The sequence below is a fragment of the Gymnodraco acuticeps genome, unplaced genomic scaffold, assembly GCF_902827175.1.
Source record: "Gymnodraco acuticeps unplaced genomic scaffold, fGymAcu1.1, whole genome shotgun sequence".
Lineage (NCBI taxonomy): Eukaryota > Metazoa > Chordata > Actinopteri > Perciformes > Bathydraconidae > Gymnodraco > Gymnodraco acuticeps.
Genome location: NW_022991840.1, coordinates 55,993 through 74,169, shown reverse-complemented (window position 1 = coordinate 74,169; position 18,177 = coordinate 55,993). Strand labels below are relative to the sequence as shown.

At 47.5% G+C, this 18,177-nt stretch overlaps 1 protein-coding gene across 1 annotated transcript in view; it reads left to right on the top strand.

The window, feature by feature from the left end:
- Nucleotides 1-550: 550 nt before the first annotated feature.
- Nucleotides 551-18,177, top strand: part of LOC117535404 (sphingosine kinase 1-like) — a 29,999-nt gene continuing 12,372 nt past the window's right edge. The window contains exon 1 of the mRNA XM_034199859.1: nt 551-1,052. Within this exon, the coding sequence (XP_034055750.1) occupies nt 632-1,052 (421 nt within the window). The 5' untranslated portion in view covers nt 551-631. The remainder of the gene's footprint in view (nt 1,053-18,177) is intronic.

Genomic DNA, 18,177 nt, shown 5'->3' with positions numbered 1-18,177 from the left:
ACAACATTTGCATAGCCTGAGCAAGGAATACATCTGTATTGGTCAATATAACCAATAGTTTAATTTGTAATTCATCAATTCATTATGTGTGCCTTTTTGGTGGAGTGTTCATAGTAGGCTTGAAAATTGACAATGTTTGTTTGGCCAAAATATTCTCTTCGATCTGGTTTCCTGTATATTTCCACGGGATCCACATGCTCTTGGACTATTATCTCTGTATCGCATGTGTCTTGTTCTATTCTTATTGCTGTTAATCTTGGCACAACTTCTGAAATATACTCAACCATACACACTGCTTCCTATTGCTCTGTCATGTCAAACAAATATTGATTTCACAGAAATTAGCATTTTTTAAGCCTAGTTTTTAATATTTGTTTATCTGCATTTTTATCATGTCTGTGCACCAATACGCGAAAGCAAATACAAACCTGTTTGACAATAACCCTGATGCAGGACAGTCAGCTGTGCTCCTCCTGCTCCATCACTGCCATTCCTCCTCCAGTCACTAGGGAGAGACTGTGGACTGGGGAAGCTGCTGCTGTCAGTCAGAGGGTCCCACAGCAGGCTGAGAGGAGTCTGCACCGCCATCCGCACACCGGCCTGCGGGACGCTCTCTCCGAGTCCACCCGGGATGGAGAAAGACGAAGCGGACCCATCCCGCCAGAGGAACGGGGCGGTGGGCGTGCTGTACGGGGAGTTCACGGACCCGCTCGACGACAGGGTCCGGTACTCGGTGAGCCTCACGGAGAGCGTCCTCAACGTGCAGAGGATCTGCTCCTCACCCGGCCGGAGCAAGGTGCTGTTTAACTTGACAGACTGTGTGGGCTGCCGGGCGTACAGAGGGCCGGACAGCGCGGACGTCGGCGCCTACTTTGCAGCCTATTTCTACCCGTTCAAGAGGCGCTGGATGAGCGCCGGAGTGGCCCGGCAGAGAGTGGAGCAGGGCTTTCGGGTGGCGCTGGTCCAGGACCCGCTCGCTAACCTCCAGGAGGCGGAGAGGTGGGCTCGGGCCATCAGAGATGCCTCCGTGCTGCAGGCTCCCCGGAGAGAAGGTGAGCACTGTGGGGACGATGGGTCAGTGAGCAGCGTGGAAATTAACATCAACTGTATATTACAAATAACTATAGGCCTATGTGTTACAACAGGGAAATGGGTATTATTATGATGTGAAGATGATTCTAGGTTCAAATCAAAGGTTTTATGACATATGCACAACATGTAGTTTTTGTTCATCTTAAGCATTAGGCTCCTCCAACAGTGCAACACAATACTTAGAAATAAGGAAGTCAAAGTGTGCAAATATAAAAACAATGCAAGTAGAGTAAAATGCAGGGATAACAAAAAGTATTCTGTACATGTAAGATAGATATAGTCAAATAATGTAAAGTGAAATACTGTAAAGTAGAATAATGTTATACTCTTAATACATAATGTGGAAATGCGAATTAAACACATGTACAGATAAACAGTGTATCAGAAGCTTATGCGAGTACGAGCTCAGGAGTTTAACAGTCTTGCTGCCTGAGGGATAAATCCCTGAATTGTATGAAACACCATCAACTTGGTCACAGTGGTATCCTATAAGACTATTCTGTAGGTTATCGTATTACTTTTTTTACAAAAGTCTTACAAAGTGAGCCAAAATGCAACCACAGCTCAGCTTTCTATTGCAAGCAGATTTGTCAGAAAGGATGTGCACATTCCATATGCTCTCAATAACCTGCTCTCAATAACCTGCTCTCAATAACCTGCTCTCAATAACCTGCTCTACCTGCCGTGAAAGGCAAGGCAAGGCAAGGCAAGGCAAGGCAAGGCAAGTTTATTTATATAGCACTTTTCAACACAAGGCAATTCAAAATGCTTTACAAAAAATGAAAGAGATTAAGAAAATGGCATTTCAAATCAGTCATTAAAAAGAAAAGCTAATAAAATAAACATTAAAAGAAAAAATACATGGATAAAAGTTACAGTGCAGTCTAAGATGTGAATAGTTCAATTAAAAGCAGCGACAAAAAGAAAAGTCTTCAGCCTGGATTTAAAAGTAGTCAGAGTTGCAGCGGACCTGCAGGTTTCTGGGAGTTTGTTCCAGATATTTGGAGCATAATAACTGAACGCTGCTTTACCATGTTTAGTTCTGACTCTGGGAACAGAAAGCTGACCAGTCCCTGAAGACCTGAGAGATCTGGATGGTTCATAATTTAGCAGGAGGTCAGAAATGTATTTTGGGCCTAAACTATTCAGTGCTTTATAAACCAGCAGCAGTATTTTGAAATCTATTCTTTGACACACAGGAAGCCAGTGTAAAGACTTCAGAACAGGACTGATGTGATCCACTTTCTTAGTGTTAGTGAGGACTCGAGCAGCGGCGTTCTGAATCAGCTGCAGCTTCCTAATATATTTTTTAGTGAGACCTGTGAAGACACCATTGCAGTAGTCGAGTCTACTGAAGATAAAAGCATGGAAAAGTTTTTCCAAATCCTGCTGTGACATTAGTCTTTTAATCCCAGATATATTCTTTAGGTGATAGTAGGCTGATTTAGTAACAGTTTTAATGTGACTGTTGAAACTCAGGTCAGAGTCCATGACTACACCTAGATTTCTGGCTTTATCTGTTGTTTTGAACATTGCAGACTGAAGCTCAGCACTAACTTTTATACGTTGTGCCTTGGCTCCAAAAACCATTACCTCAGTTTTATCTTTGTTTCATTGGAGAAAGTTCTGACACATCCAGTCATTGATGTGTTCAATGCACTTACTCAGTGTTTGAATTGGAGCATAGTCTCCTGGTGAAATTGTTACGTACATTTGTGTGTCATCTATGTGTTTGTGTGTCATCTATGGTAACTTATTTTGTTGTTTTTCATTATCTGAGCCAGTGGTAGCATGTAGACGTTAAAGAGAAGAGGCCCCAAGATGGAGCCTTGAGGTACCCCACATGTCATATTTGTCAACTCAGATGTGTATTTACCTATAGAAACAAAGTTGTTTCTGTCCTTTAAGTAGGATTCAAACCAATTCAGAACTGTTTCCGAAAGTCCCACCCAGTTTTCCAGTCGGTCTAGTAATATGCTGTGGTCAACAGTGTCAAACGCAGCACTGAGATCTAATAATACTAACACTGAAGTTCTGCCACTGTCTGTGTTTCAGTGGATGTCATTAAAGACCTTTACAAGAGCAGTCTCAGTGCTGTGGTTTGGACGAAAGCCTGACTGGAACACATCGAAACAGTTATTTAAATGCAAGAAATTACTCAACTGTTGAAAAACAACTTTTTCAATGATTTTACCTAGAAATGGGAGGTTTGATATGGGCCTGTAATTGTTCATTACTGAAGCATCTAGATTATTCTTTTTTAAGAGCGGTTTAATGCAGTTTTCAGGGCCTGTGGAAAAATACCTGAGTGAAGAGATGTGTTTACTATATGAAGTAGATCTGAGGCCATGCAAGGCAAAACATTTTTGAAAAACCCTGTAGGAATAATATCAAGGCAGCAGGAGGAGGATTTCAGAAGTTGAATAATGTCCTCTAGGTTTTTATCATTAATCTGATGGAACTGTGTCATGATGTCTGAATTGATGTTAAGTGGAGATAGGGACAACACATCTGCTGTTCCTGATGCAGAGGCACTGACTGCTTGTCTGATTTTCTGAATTTTGTCAGTGAAGAAGGAGGCAAAATCATTGCACGCCCTGGTGGATAGAAATTCAGAGGCTACTGACACTGGGGGGTTAGTTAGTCTGTCGACGGTAGCAAACAAGGCACGTGCGTTGTTTTTGTTTTTGATAATGATGTCAGAGAAGAACGATTGTCGTGCGTTTTTCAATTCCAAATTATAAAGGCCAAGTCTCTCTTTATAGATTTCAAAGTGAACCTGGAGATTTGTTTTTCGCCACCTGCGTTCAGCTTTTCGACATTCTCTTTTTTCTGTTTTCACGGTCATGACCTTTCTCCATGGAGATATTTTCTTGCCAGACACTTCCTTTACCTTAGTTGGAGCAATGGCATCTATAACATTTTTAGGGGCAAGTGTGGAAGAAAAATTCTGAGTAAACATTTCCCTAGTATTTTCAGTTAAATATCGCTTTGTGGTTACCTCTTTTTGAACATTTTTGTGAACATAAATAGAGCTCTCAAAGAAAACACAGGAATGGTCAGAGAGGGCAACATCAGTCACCACAACCTTAGAGATATTCAGACCCTTTGAGATAATTAAGTCCAGAGTGTGCCCCTTATTGTGCGTGGGCTCCGTCACATGCTGAGTTAGTCCATAGTTTTCTTTTTTTTTTAATTCTTTATTTATTTGGGGTCACATTATAATACAAGTACAGTTTTTCAAATCATATATTTTTAGAGACCCGAAAGTGACAAATGAAATAGCAAACAAAATTAGTCAAAATAAAATAAAAACGAAAAAGTACACAGGGGTTGTTTGAAATAGCAAATGTCTACACATGTACATATGCATTCATATCAACATGCATATATGCATACAATACACACACACATACATGTGTCCATACATACACATCTATATACATTCAATCGGTGTATAGGAACAGTCAAACAAGGGATGGTCGTCTTTGGGATATGTAAATTCTCCACTTTTTCCATATTTCCTCAAATGTGTTTTCCTGTAGCCTCATTGAGAATGTGATTCTTTCCATGATATAGATTTCATGGATTTTGTCATACCAGTTGTCAAGAGAGGGGATGTCTGCTTTGAGCCATTTTCTAGTTATTGCTTTTTTTGCTGCAACAGTAAGAATTCCAAATAATTGTTTTGTTTTTAAGTTTGAGGGGATTGAATGTACGAGCCCAAATAGAAATTCGTCCCAGTTTAATGGGATTTTTTCCTGTAGTATTATTTCAATTTCTACATGGATCTTTTGCCAAAAAGTTACTATTAAAGGGCAAGTCCAAAACAAATGGTAGTGATGTGCTAACTGAGAACCACATTTCCTCCAGCAGCTGGGGGGCCCTAGCTGATGTGATGACTGGGCAGGGCTGAAAAAATACCTGCTCAGCATCTTCCAGTCCATAGTTTTCAAGAACACAAAACAGTTCTTTAGCCCCTCTGTCCTGGGGGTTGTCAACATGGATGTTAAAATCACCAACAATGACTAGACGGTCAAAGTCAATACACACTATAGACAGCAGTTCAGTAAAGTCATCAAAAAAGCTTGCACAGTATTTGGGTGGTCTATAGATATTTAGGAACAGAGCTCGAGAGGAGCATTTCAGCTGAAGGGCCACATATTCAAAAGAATCAAAGTTTCCATATGATGTCTTCCTGCATTGAAGGGAATCATTGAACAGAATAGCAACTCCACCCCCTTTCTTATGCATTATTTCCTGACTCATAAAACTAAAGTTGGGAGGGGTTGATTCGATAAGAACAGCTGCACTGTTATTTTGTTCAATCCAAGTTTCTGTTAAAAACATAAAATCGAGATTGTGCTCAGTGATAAAATCATTGATTAAAAATGTTTTTCCTGCCAAAGACCTGACATTTAATAAAGCTAGTTTAAGTTTGTTAAACACACTATCAGTCATGTTTTTTGTAACAAGCTGTGGCTGACATGGAATCACTGCTAAATTAGATAAACTCACACAAACGTTTGAGCGCTTCCTGTTTCTATGATTCACCGCTCTTAATCTATTACCTATCAACACAGACATCGGCAAAGCTACTGGCAGGCAGGGCCCCGACATGTCCTGGAAAGAGTTGAGAGTGCCATACGTCCTTGAGCCTGGACCCATCACATATCAGTAAGAGTTTGTTGTGTTTTGTACACACACATCCTTATCAGGCTTCGGAGACTGCAGATGCTTTCTTGAAGGGAGGGGAGGTGGTTGACGTAGGCACGGTGATGGAGACGGGCGAGATGGTGCTGGGGTAGAGGACATGCTGCCAGGGGGGGGGAGGTGGTTGACGTAGGCGCGGTGATGAGGACGGGGGAGATGGTGCGCGTCTCTGCAGTGATTTTGGTGGGCGTCGTTGAGGAGCGGGGATAAAGGACATGCTGCCAATCCTGCGTATCGCCTTCGTTTGGTCTTTGAACTCCAAGAAGGAATCGGTGCCAACGCTCTGTATCTCCTTTGTGTGTTCAGCGATCTCCAGGAGAGTGGGCGAGGGTGAAAGGGTGAACGGAGTATCCTCCTGAAAGGTGATCCACCTGCCAGCAGCCCCTACAGCTGCCTTTATTAAACAGCCCATGAGAGGGGTGATGGTGGATGTGGAGCATGCTTTGAACACACACACTCACAAAACTGATCACTTAAACAGTTAGACTTTCCACTGATCCTGTCAGCAGAGAGTGTAGTTGTGCTCAGGCTTAATTATTCCCGCTCAGTTATTTCCCATAGAGGGATTCTTTGTTGACGGGTGGAGAAATCGCATCAAAACAAAGCCTGTTTTTCATCCTGCTTTTTCGAGCAGCTACGTCTAATTAGGTCTCAACATGTCTCGCTCTGTTATAAAATGCAGACTGTCCTCAGGTTCTTTTGTCTTCCAGTCTCATTAGCGACTCCGTGCTCCATCCTGGTTATACAATGTGACCGTAATGAACATGAATACCATACGAGAAGTGTTTATGCAGCTAATTACCCCTATCAGTCATTTGGGAGGAGGTGGTGGTGATGATACTCGCTGATGATGGAACAAAGCTGTTTCTGTCCAAAAAATTGTTTATCATTTGGGAGCAAACTCAGAATGTCGAGTTATATCATATCATTTTGACTCATATAGAAATATTTAACAGTGGGCATTTTCAAAGAGGGAAGCGGATATTTGACTTGACAGTGACTAATTTGGAATGTTGATTTCAGAAGACGGAGTAGGAAGGAATAAGCCTCGAGCTGTACAAACAGGTGAATACAGAGAGCTCCTGTGTGGAGAGGAACACCACCTTCCTCTGGTCTGCAGCCAGCACCAGTTTGGGTTTCATCCCTTTATGTCATGCAGGCAGATGGTAACCTAAGAAGTATCTGGCAACCCCCCCTCCCCTCTGTCCCTGTCCTCTCACTGGACTCATCAAAGAGCTCCAGCTTGGGAGGTTTTCAAATCGCACATACTAATGAACCAGCTCATAGATCTAACAGAGCTCTAACATGTCCTCTCATCTTTTTTTGTGTGCCTCTTTTGAACAGCGTCTCGGCGATGATGAGATCATATTATTATTTGATAAGCCTGTTTCAGTACACCACATCCAGGCCAGCCAATAATACAGTATTTAACGGAGAATGATATGTGATTTAAATGAGTAATGTTTTGGTAATAGATGCGTTCTGCCTTGTTGGGGAGGATAAATGAAGGTCAGTAGGATTCACTAATCCCCTATTTGCCCACTAAGTTAATTGCGTGTCATCTCATCTGGTACTGCAGATGGAAAGGTTGGATTAAAAGTGTAATTGCAGCGCAAGATTGGAATTTTGTCTGGGAGGTATCACTGTGGTGCCCTGAGTATAAAGTGAGTGAACATGGAGTCTAACATGTAATTGTAACTCTACTTATTTATTCTGGTTGGGTTTGGTTGATTCCAACAATACTCTCACTGGATTTTTGACTCTCACGGCAGGTTCATTGGAATGAATGAGCTGTTAATAATTAAGTGCATATGATATAGTACCGCACTCGCTAATGGTCTGCTACAGTAGCCCCTGCTTAGAGGATCCACAGAGAGTTTGCATGCAAAGGAAGGAGATGATGGATACTCGCTTTGACTTTTGTCTACTAGTGTCTGCCTTCATTGCTACTGGCTGTTTCCTTTTCTGCTTTTCAAACAGCTGCTAGCAAGCCAGATAGAGATTTAAAGGTCCCATGCTTCCAAATATTTATAAAAGTTCTCAAATGAAGAGGAATCAGTCATTCAAATCAACGTAAAGGACTGTTTCCTTTGGTCGTCTTTAAAGGTCTCCTCATGGTTGTGGTTGTGTGACAGAATAACCGTTTATCCAGTTTTAAGACACATTTTAACAATATTGTTTTTTTAGATCTTCGTTTTTAACCTATATTTAAACCAGATTTAGTATTAAGTCATTGAATGTCTGGATCTTAGGTTACCATAGAATAAGTAAAGAGAAAAAAAGTTTGCAAATATTTATGATAACTTAGCTTGAAGCCCTCCGGGGCAACTGTCATCCACCAAGCTGTGTTGGAGAAGCAACACATTTTATCAGTGCTTGGTATCACTAATATCTGATACCGGTTAAAAACTTCCTGAACGATGAACCCTAAAGGAATCCTAACTGACGGGAATTTGACTGCAGTGGCAGAAATCTTGACAATAACCCCATGATGCCATTAAAGATTGAAGATTGTAGATTGTAAATTTAATTGTAGATTATCTTGATTTCTCACAAACTTGTTGGTCTGGCCCCAGTGCACCCTTGATGTGAAAATTGCACATTCTTACAAAGTATTCCACTAGCTAGCGACAAAAGCAGCCGCAGGGTCAGGTGTGTGTCGGTCAGTGTGTGATCTATCCTCCCTGAGACTGAGCTGAAGCAGCCGCAGCCTCCTCAATGAAGGAGACAAGAGCAAGAGCTAAAAATGCATCACCGTACGTCCGACCTCTAACCCCGCCCAACATCTCTTCCCCTCCGGAGCCTTCGTCTCCTGCTCTGTGACACACGGCTGAGATGGCCTGTCAACACCCCCCCCCCCCCCCCCTCGCCTGCCCGCAGTCTGGTGATGCCTCAGTGGGCAGCTGTGTTTAAATCTCTTCCCCTGCTCTCCGGCAAACTTTCACCCAACCTTGGAATGCAGCTTGTTTGCGGACACGTCAGTCTGGTTTGGATACGGTGCTACTTCTGCAGCTTCCACTGAATAGCTCACATATTTGTTGAATGGTGTCACGCTTCAACAGCTCCCACCTGCTCTTCTTTATGAGATGCGGAAGGTGCACTGCATATTTATTTAGAACTTTTAAAACAGCATGGTGAAACACTTTATGGCACAGAGATGAGAGGTGTTCCTATCAGCTCTGCACTTGTCAACCCTGTCACATTCAGGCTGCCTGTGTGAGTGACTGTATCTGTAAAATACTCACACTTCAGTGGAAGTTTGCTTGCCGGTGTGACTGTCAGGAACTGCTGCACGTATCTCACTTCACATCACTGACACATTTCCCATTCACCCACATACCCTGCTTCTATCTTCCTGTCACACACAAACAGGCACTGCACAGGAGGAATGTCTGGGGAAAACACATTTTTGGAGACGTGAATTGGGAGCACCACATAACAATAATGTTTCATACGTTTAGTGTTGAGCTGCCTTGATTTTGGGAGTTTTATTTAGTTGTAAAGACAGATTGTTTACACCAGTGGGTTCCAGACCCAGGGTTTTTATGACAAGTTCAGCTAAAGAGGGACTTTTATGATTCATACTTTTCCGGTTTGGTTTCCTTCTTATATTCATCTATGCATCAGGCAAGTCTGAAGGTAATACTAATTTATCAATGGGAAGACTCGACTTTATAGTACTTTTGCTTAATGGTATCTAGACTGCCATTTGATTACACAAAAACATAATCGTAAGTATGTATTGCTTGTATGAATGCATTTAAAACTTTTTTTACACATTTATGGACCAGTAGTTGATGTAGTTGGCCATTATATTTCTGTCGATTAATGACTCAATCAATACTCTTAATGGAGTAGTTATTTTAGCTTTACTTTACATTATTTAAATACCGAAGGAAAGTAAAACCATGTCTTGAATTGTGATTATGGTTCTTCATTATAAGAAAAAGACTAAGGATCTATTAGAAATCCCACCTTTTTTAGGCTATTTAATAAATCCCCTTGAAGCACAGGGGACTTTAGAGCAACCCATGGGTCTGAAGATGTACCATGATAATCCAAATGAATTGCCATTTTTCTTTACTCCCTCATTCATAATTCTGTTTGAATCATCAGAGTTTAGTGCTTTGAGTCAGAGACCTGGAGCCATGCAGGGTATTGAAGGACAAATACAAAATATTAAACCGGCCTTATTGAGGATATGCTATGTAGCTCAGCACACTTGAGTGCAAAACCTGTTTTCTAAAGGTCTTTTACCATCAAAAGCCAGTTTCCACTATATTCTGGAAGTGCAGAGAGGACTCTTTGTGTCTGAAAGCTGCATTGTGCTCTGATACAAAACCCTGTGTTAGTGAATGGAGGCAGAGTTTGGCATGTGCCTGTGTGTTTTCACACTCCCTCCTCACCCTTCCTGGCTGGTTTACACTTTTTCTTTGGAAGATATTTTTGTACCTCTGCCGAGTCCCATCATCACGGGCCAAATGAGGTGGAGGGTGGTGAAAGCAGCATCAGTGCAGTGAAGGTCACAGGACTGGAAATTGATGCTAAGAAAGATATACAGATGCTAAAGAGTCACAAGGCTTCGGGCATCTTACTGTATCCATCTTAATTTATTTACATGATATATTACATTATATATTTTGTGCTTCTAATTGTGTCATCATTATACCAAAGTCAGCATCACCCACAGCTAAAGAAGTCTGGTGGAAATTAATACTTATACGTTTCTGTCCTCCACACATTGCATTTTTTGTCCTCTGACTCATCTTATATGGTGTCCAGTGAGTCTGTGTCTGCTTTAAAGGGCATCAGCGAAAAAATCCAGCTCTGGGCAAAGCTTCTCTCCAAATGTATTTTAAAAAGCTGCAAACCATTTAAGTGGCAGCCAGTTAAGTGGCTTAACCTGATACTCCCACTTAAAAACAGATTAAAAAAGAATGGGAACTTTATCTAAGTTAAACAAATAACTCAATACTCTTTAAAGAAGTCATGTAATTGCTATTAATGCATACGATACTTTGATAGGCCTTTATTTTAATTATATTTAGCAGGTGATATTCAACCACTACACAATGGCTTATACAATAAATAATATAATAATATGCCCCCTCACTTCAACACGATATAACATTTGGAGAAATACTTTTATGAGCTATCTTCTGAGAGTTTAATACGAACACTTATTTGTATGGTACAGTAGCTACAGCTAGCATCTGATCGTCTTAGCTTATCATAAAGAACAGAAACAGCTAGCCTAACTCTGTCTATCATTTGTTTTGTCCTTACAAAAACCAATGTGCAAAAACAACAATTTGTTAGTTCATTGGGGTTGTGGGTTAGGCTTATTCTTGACCAAGACCAGTAACTTCCTGGAGTCTCAGCTGTTTGACAGACAGCAGCTTTTAGTTTAGGCGAACCTGTTATTAGTGAGCTCTAGATGGATTTTATTGCCTTGATGAAGCTAGTGTTTTTCGTAGGCTATTACGTTTCTTACTGCTAAGCTAAGCTATATAGCAACATGTCAAACTATTGATTTAACAGTAGGGCAAGTAGGGTTGCCAACTTCCAGAAATGGAGAAACGGGACACATGCATGTCTCCCCTGCGCGCGTGCGCGCAAATATTTTCGGGTTTCTGGCGGATTTAGTTACTTTTTTAGTTACTCCACCTCCTCACCTGCTGCGACCTCGGTGAGAGGAGGACACAGCTCTTTTAGAATATCCCGAACAGTTTTGGGGCCAAGCACATTGGCTGTTATCATCTCAGCCTTTGTTCTTCCACATTGCATTTTCTTTGCAGTGTTCGAATCACTAAACATGGCACTTGCCCGCTTATTACTGCAGTCCATGCTGTTGTAACTCAAACCATGCTTAACTGTGTGATACACTGATGTTACCTCACATGCAGCAACTTTGTCTTGTTCTGCAGTTGAACTGCCGAATAATTTAGTTATATTTGATGCACCTTTATTTTGTGTTGCTCGCTTGTGCATTTCTGTGCCAGCATGCTGGTCGTTTTCTCCACCGTGACCTATTGAAAACTCCCCGCTCCGACACAAGGTGCAGAAGACCCGAGACAGATATCCACTCACGGGCTTTACCCAACTGTGTTTTTCTTCCCACTGTTTGTTGTAAGACACAAGTATTTTCTTTTTAGAAGGGCCAGGGCCCAGAACCACATCCTCTCTCTCTTCTCCTCTTTCATTATCACCTCCTCCACCGGCAGGGCTCATTTTCCCACACGACTGAACAGGCTGACATGCCACACAAACAATGATGCCGCACCCGCCGCCCGCGGCCCACCGGAGAAAATCTCTCACACACACACACACACACACACACACACACACACACACACACACACACACACACACACACACACACACACACACACACACACACACTCACGTGCGAGCATTGTGCCTGCCCTGTCAGCTGAGCGGTAGCGCCCTTCGCATACAGCACACAAACACACACTGAATTGCGCAAACAGAACAATATTTTTTATTTTTCCCTTTACACGGGAGTCCGGGACAAACAAAGTCCCGTACGGGACACGCCCATTTTGGCTCAAATACGGGGCGTCCCGGCTAATACGGGACGGTTGGCAACCCTAAGTGCAAGTGACTTCCCATCTCCATGTTTCTTTCTTAACATCTTTGATTTACTTTTCTTATTTGTAATATGTCAATTGACCAAGTTGCGCTTCTCGAGCTAGATGCTACATTACCCCAGTGCTTCAAAGTAGTCACTCCGTTAGCTACTCAGCTAGCAACAGTATGATTTTCTCATGGGGGATTGACAATATGTCACAGATTTGCTATTAATAATGGTTTGAAAGGCACCTGTAGGCTATGTAAGGTGACCAGATTTTCAAAATTAAAACCGGGGACATTTTGAGTTTTGCGGTCAAAATCTCATCAACATATCCAATTTTCTTCACTGTTAAAGAAAAAAGGGGGACAATTCTGGTTAAATGTAATTCGAACATTTTAACTGTTGGATACAAACAGAAGGACAATAGCTCATATGAGACTTCAAAGGTCTTTAATTTTGAAACTGCACATCAGATTGTCCAGATTCTCTCTGAGTGATTAGATGGGGTCACCTGTGAAGAGTTTATCGCCGGCCACTAGAGGGCAGCGTCACTGCTGTCGCTGTCCGGGTATGCCGTGCTTTGACCCGGAAGTGCCGAGCGGCCATTTTAGTTCACATGTTGTTCATTCACTCCGCCTCGAGTTGAGACGTTCATCCATAGATATATATATCTATGCGTTCATCCACTCACTCATGTAAGACTGTTTCCACTATTGTTTGGTGTGCCTTTACTCTATGTAATTGAATATATGTGTATTGGTCATGACATGCATGTATGTAGTACTTTGTCAGCTTATCCTGCGGCATTGCTCTGTTTCAGGGTGTCGTCATCCTTGTCATTAAAGTATACCGAAACTGACATTGAGGAGTGTGTTACTTCATGACGACACCATGGTCGTTGTTGGATGCCCCGTCCCCGGCTGCGATTTCGAATCCGAAGACTTGTCTGAAGCACTCGTCATTATTATATTGACGATTCATGGATTTAGCCACCAGCACGCAGCGCCTGTCATGGCCGCGCCAGCCCCCGCCAGCCCAGGCCCCAGCCCAGGCCCCAGCCCAGGCCCCAGCCCAGGCCCCAGCCCAGGTCCCAGCCCAGGCCCCAGCCCAGGCCCCAGCCCCTCACGGCCCGAGACTCGATCGGCCCAAAGTTGATGTGGGCGTGTCGATAGAGGAATGGAACGTGTTCATCCGCCGTTGGGACGTATTCCGCGCCGGCTCAGGCATAGGGGATGCCCAGGCCCCCTTCCAGCTGTTTCAATGCGCTGGGCCTGTACTTGGAGACAGCCTGTTGAAAGCCGGGCCCCCGACGCCGCTTCCGGACCCTTGCCACACCTAATCACCGTCATGCGTTCCCTAGCTGTCATCCCAGTCGCTACATGCGTCCTGCGCACCGAGCTACTTCAGTTCCGCCAGGAACGCGATGAGACATTCCGTGCATTCGCTGCCAGAGTGAGGGGTAAAGCAGAGACATGCGCATATAATGCGGTATGCGAGTGTGGTAAGGACGTGGACTATACCGACCACATCATCCGTGATGTTCTGCTCAATGGCATTTATGACTTGGATATACGCCGCGAGACGCTGGGGACACCTGACGTCCTGGTTAAGCCAGTTAATGACGTAATTGCACTCGTCGAGAACAGAGAGATGGCCCGTAACGCTCTCCCGTCGTCCTCCCTATCAGCCATGTCGTCATTCCGGCGCCTGAAGACGACTCCACAGACGAGCCCCGCCCCGAGCCTTGCGGACGGGGCGAAACGTGCCTCGTGCCCGGAATGTAAGAGCGTCTTTAACGTCTTCACGGAGGGGCCTCGCGGGTGGAATCCTAAGCCTCACCAGGTGTGCATCGGCTGCTACAGGGCCCGCCGACGACAGAGGCGTCAACAGCTGTCGTCCGACAGTCAACAGGCCGCCATGGGGTCGGAGCCGGTCTCCCAGGTCTCATCGGTGCAAGCTGGGGCCCGCCCTGGCCGACGTCACAGGAGCCATCGCCGACACCGCGCCCCTACGTCGCACGGATGTGTCAACAGGCAAGCACCTATCAGACTCGAGCACCACATCTTCTCCAAGGGCGAATGGAGACGGGCCAGGCTGAGAGACTACCCACGAGCATTAATCACCATCTTGATGGACATGCCAGTCGGGCTGAGGGATGGCACCGGCAACCGGGGCTCGGGCCGATGGAGCTCGGATATCCGCCGTCGCGGACACTGGCGCGCAGTCGGACCTTTGGTCGCTGGAGGAGTTCCTGGCCTGCGGTTTCTCGCTGGACGACCTGCGACCTGTCAGCCTCAGCCTGTCGGCCGCCAACCGCTCCCCCATAACTATCGAGGGAGCGTTCTTCGCTAGGCTCTCGACAACCTGCAGCGGGGGGCGTGTCACATCCTGCCGTTCCATGGTATATGTGAGCAGCTCGGTCCGGGCCATGTACCTCTCCTACGAGTCGTTGCTCAACCTCGGCCTCTTGCCCGTGAACTTCCCATCGGACGACGTTGCAGGGGGGCACAAGGACAGGCGTAGCCCTGACACGGCTGACACGCCAGACCAGCCCTTTTCCGTCAATGCGACGAGGTCAGCCAACGGCGGCTGCGTGGGGCCAGGTGACCCCCGGGACGCCCAGTGCACATGTCCTCAGCGCACGGTCCCCCCGGCGCGCCCCGTAGTACTGCCGTTCCCTTGTAAGCCAGAGAACAATAACAGGATGAAAGATTGGCTACTCGGGAGATATGCCTCGTCGACGTTCAATACTTGCCCCCATCGAGCACTACCATGCATGGAGGGGTCACCTATCGAGATGCACGTGGACCCCGCAGCTACGCCTAGGGCATGTCACACCGCGGCTACAGTGCCTCTACACTGGCAGCGGAGGGTCCACGATGACCTCCTGCGGGACGAAGCCCTTGGGGTCATTGAACGTGTGCCATACGGCGAGCCAGTGACGTGGTGCCATCGTATGGTAGTCACTCGGAAGCACGACGGTTCCCCACGCAGGACCGTGGACCTCTCCCCCCTTAACAAGTTCTGCCAACATGAGACCTTCGCCACTGAGTCCCCGTTCCACCTTGCACGCCGTGTCCCGAAGGGCACCTGGAAGACCGTCACGGACGCCTGGAACGGCTACCACAGTGTCCCCCTGCGTGAGTCGGATCGCCACCTCACTACCTTCATCACACCCTTCGGCCGTTGGCGCTACACCAGGGCACCACAGGGCTTCCTGTCATCAGGGGATGGCTACAACCGTCGGTTTGATGCCGTCCTCTCGGACTATGAAAGCAAGGAATGTTGCGTGGATGACACCATCCACTATGACACCGACCTGGAGCAACACTGGTGGAGGACCATCGACTTCCTGACGCGTGTCGGCCGGTCGGGAATTGTGTTGAACTCAGACAAGTTTCAGTTCGCGGAGAGGTGCGTCGATTTCGCTGGCTTCAGGGTGTCGGAATCTACCATCGAACCGCTCCCGAAATACTTGGACGCCATCCGGGACTTCCCCACCCCTGGCTCCACGACGGACATCAGGAGTTGGTTCGGCCTTGTCAACCAGGTGGCCAACTACGCCCAGTTGCGTGACACGATGGCTCCATTTAAGCCGTTCCTCAGCCCACGCTGTGTGTTCCTATGGTCCCCCGTTCTGGAGGAGGCCTTCCAGGCGTCCAAGCAAGCCATAATGGAGGCCATCCGCGAGGGCGTGGAGATCTACGACATGCAGAAGCGTACCTGCCTCCACCCTGACTGGTCCATGCGTGGCATTGGCTACCTCCTGCTCCAGCAACATTGTCACTGTGCCTCGGGCATACCGGACTGCTGTCCAGGTGGATGGAGGATCACCCTCGCGGGTTCGCGTTTCCTGTCCCCTGCGGAGCAGCGCTATGCGGCCGTCGAGGGAGAGGCCCTAGCTGTGGCCTGGGGTCTGGAACAGACGCGGTACTTCACGCAGGGGTCCAACAACCTCGTCGTGGTCACCGACCATAAGCCGTTGGTGAAGATCTTTGGCGACCGTACGCTGGATGAGATAACAAACTTGCATCTGTTTAGACTCAAGCAGCGCACCCTCCCATGGCGCTTTGACATTGTGCATCTGCCTGGCAAGAGCAACTATGCCGCTGATGCCACGTCGAGGCATCCTTCCCCCTCGGGCTCAGCGAACGGCCTCTCATTGGGGCTGCCGAGCGGGCCTGACGCCGTGGAGTCAGCACTCATGGCCTCCATCCGCGACGACGCACGGGAGCTCGGAGCCGTCTCTTGGCCCCTCCTCGCACGGGAGACAGCGGCTGACGGATGCCTCGGCCACCTCCTCCAACTCATCGAGCAGGCACCCTCCTGATTGACGTAAATGACCCTGCCCTGGCGAGTCTGTCATCGGTCTGTGAGTCCGTCTACGCACAGGACGGCGTCCTGCTCTATCGGGACCGCGTCGTGGTCCCCCCATCCCTCCGTGGGAGAGTCCTTCGGCATCTCCATGCCGCTCACCAGGGGACCTCAGCGATGGGGCAGCATGCCCGAGCCATAGTTTACTGGCCCGGGATGTCCGGGACATTCAGGCCACCAGGGACGGGTGTGCACACTGCAACCGTAATGCTCCGTCACAGGCGGCTACACCCCCCCTGCCGTCCTCACCCCCGTCCACGCCATTCGAGGCGGTGTTTGCTGACTTCTTCGACTATGGGGGCCGCCACTACCTAGTTGTCGGGGACCGTCTCTCGGGCTTGGCTTGGTAGAGAGCTCTACGGCGGGTACTGCCCTGGCGGGCTCAGCTGGCCTGGTCCAACACCTCTGTTCGTTCTTCGCCACCTTCGGCGTGCCGGAGGAGCTCTCGAGTGACGGTGGTCCGGAATTCAAGGCGAGCCACACTGAGGACTTCCTCCGCTTATGGCACGTCAAACACCGTGTGTCGTCCGTTAGCTTTCCGCAGTCGAATGGGAGGGCGGAAGTTGCGGTTAAGACCGCTAAGCGCCTCCTGATGTCCAATACCGGCCCGTCGGGCGGCCTTGATCAGGACCGCTTCCTGCGTGCTATGCTGCAGTTGCGAAACACGCCTGACCCCGACTGCAACCTCTCGCCAGCGCAGATCATCTTCGGCCGCCCCCTTCGTGGCTCGCTCTCCTTCGTGGCTCGCTCTCCTTCGTGAACCACCTCGAGAAGTTCTCGAACCCGCACATCCGCCTGCTATGGCGCGAGGCATGGGCGGCGAAGGAGGACACCCTTCGGACCCGTATGTCCCGTACCACCGAATCTCTGGGGACTCACTCAAGACCGCTCCGCCCATTGGCACTCGGCGAAAGGGTATTCCTCCAGAACCAGCAAGGCCCGAGCCCCCACAAATGGGACAGGTCAGGGGTCGTGGTGGAGTCGCCGGGCCACGACCAGTATCGGGTCAGGGTTGACGGTTCGGGACGTTTGACACTGCGCAACCGGCGTTTCCTCCGTGCCTATACGCCGGCCACACCCTGCGCCCGTGAGCAGCCGGCTGCGCCGTTGCCGCCGCCCCCGCTGCTCTGGGCCATCAGCCCCCACCTATCCACCCGGGCTGGCCGACGCCCCAGGGGATTGCTCAGCGGCCGGCTGTTGGACTCCGCGACTCGGCTATGGGCGCTTCCCCACCGGCACCTGCCGGTGAGGCGTCCTCTGACCTCACCGTTCCTACGGGTGCCTTCCTGGGCGCACCGGTGCCGCAGTCGCCGCCGACGCTGCCCCAGCCTACTCGGCCAGGCCGCGTGAGGAGGCCGCCTGCACGTTACGAGCCCGAGTCCGGCAGCTGGATTTAGACCGTT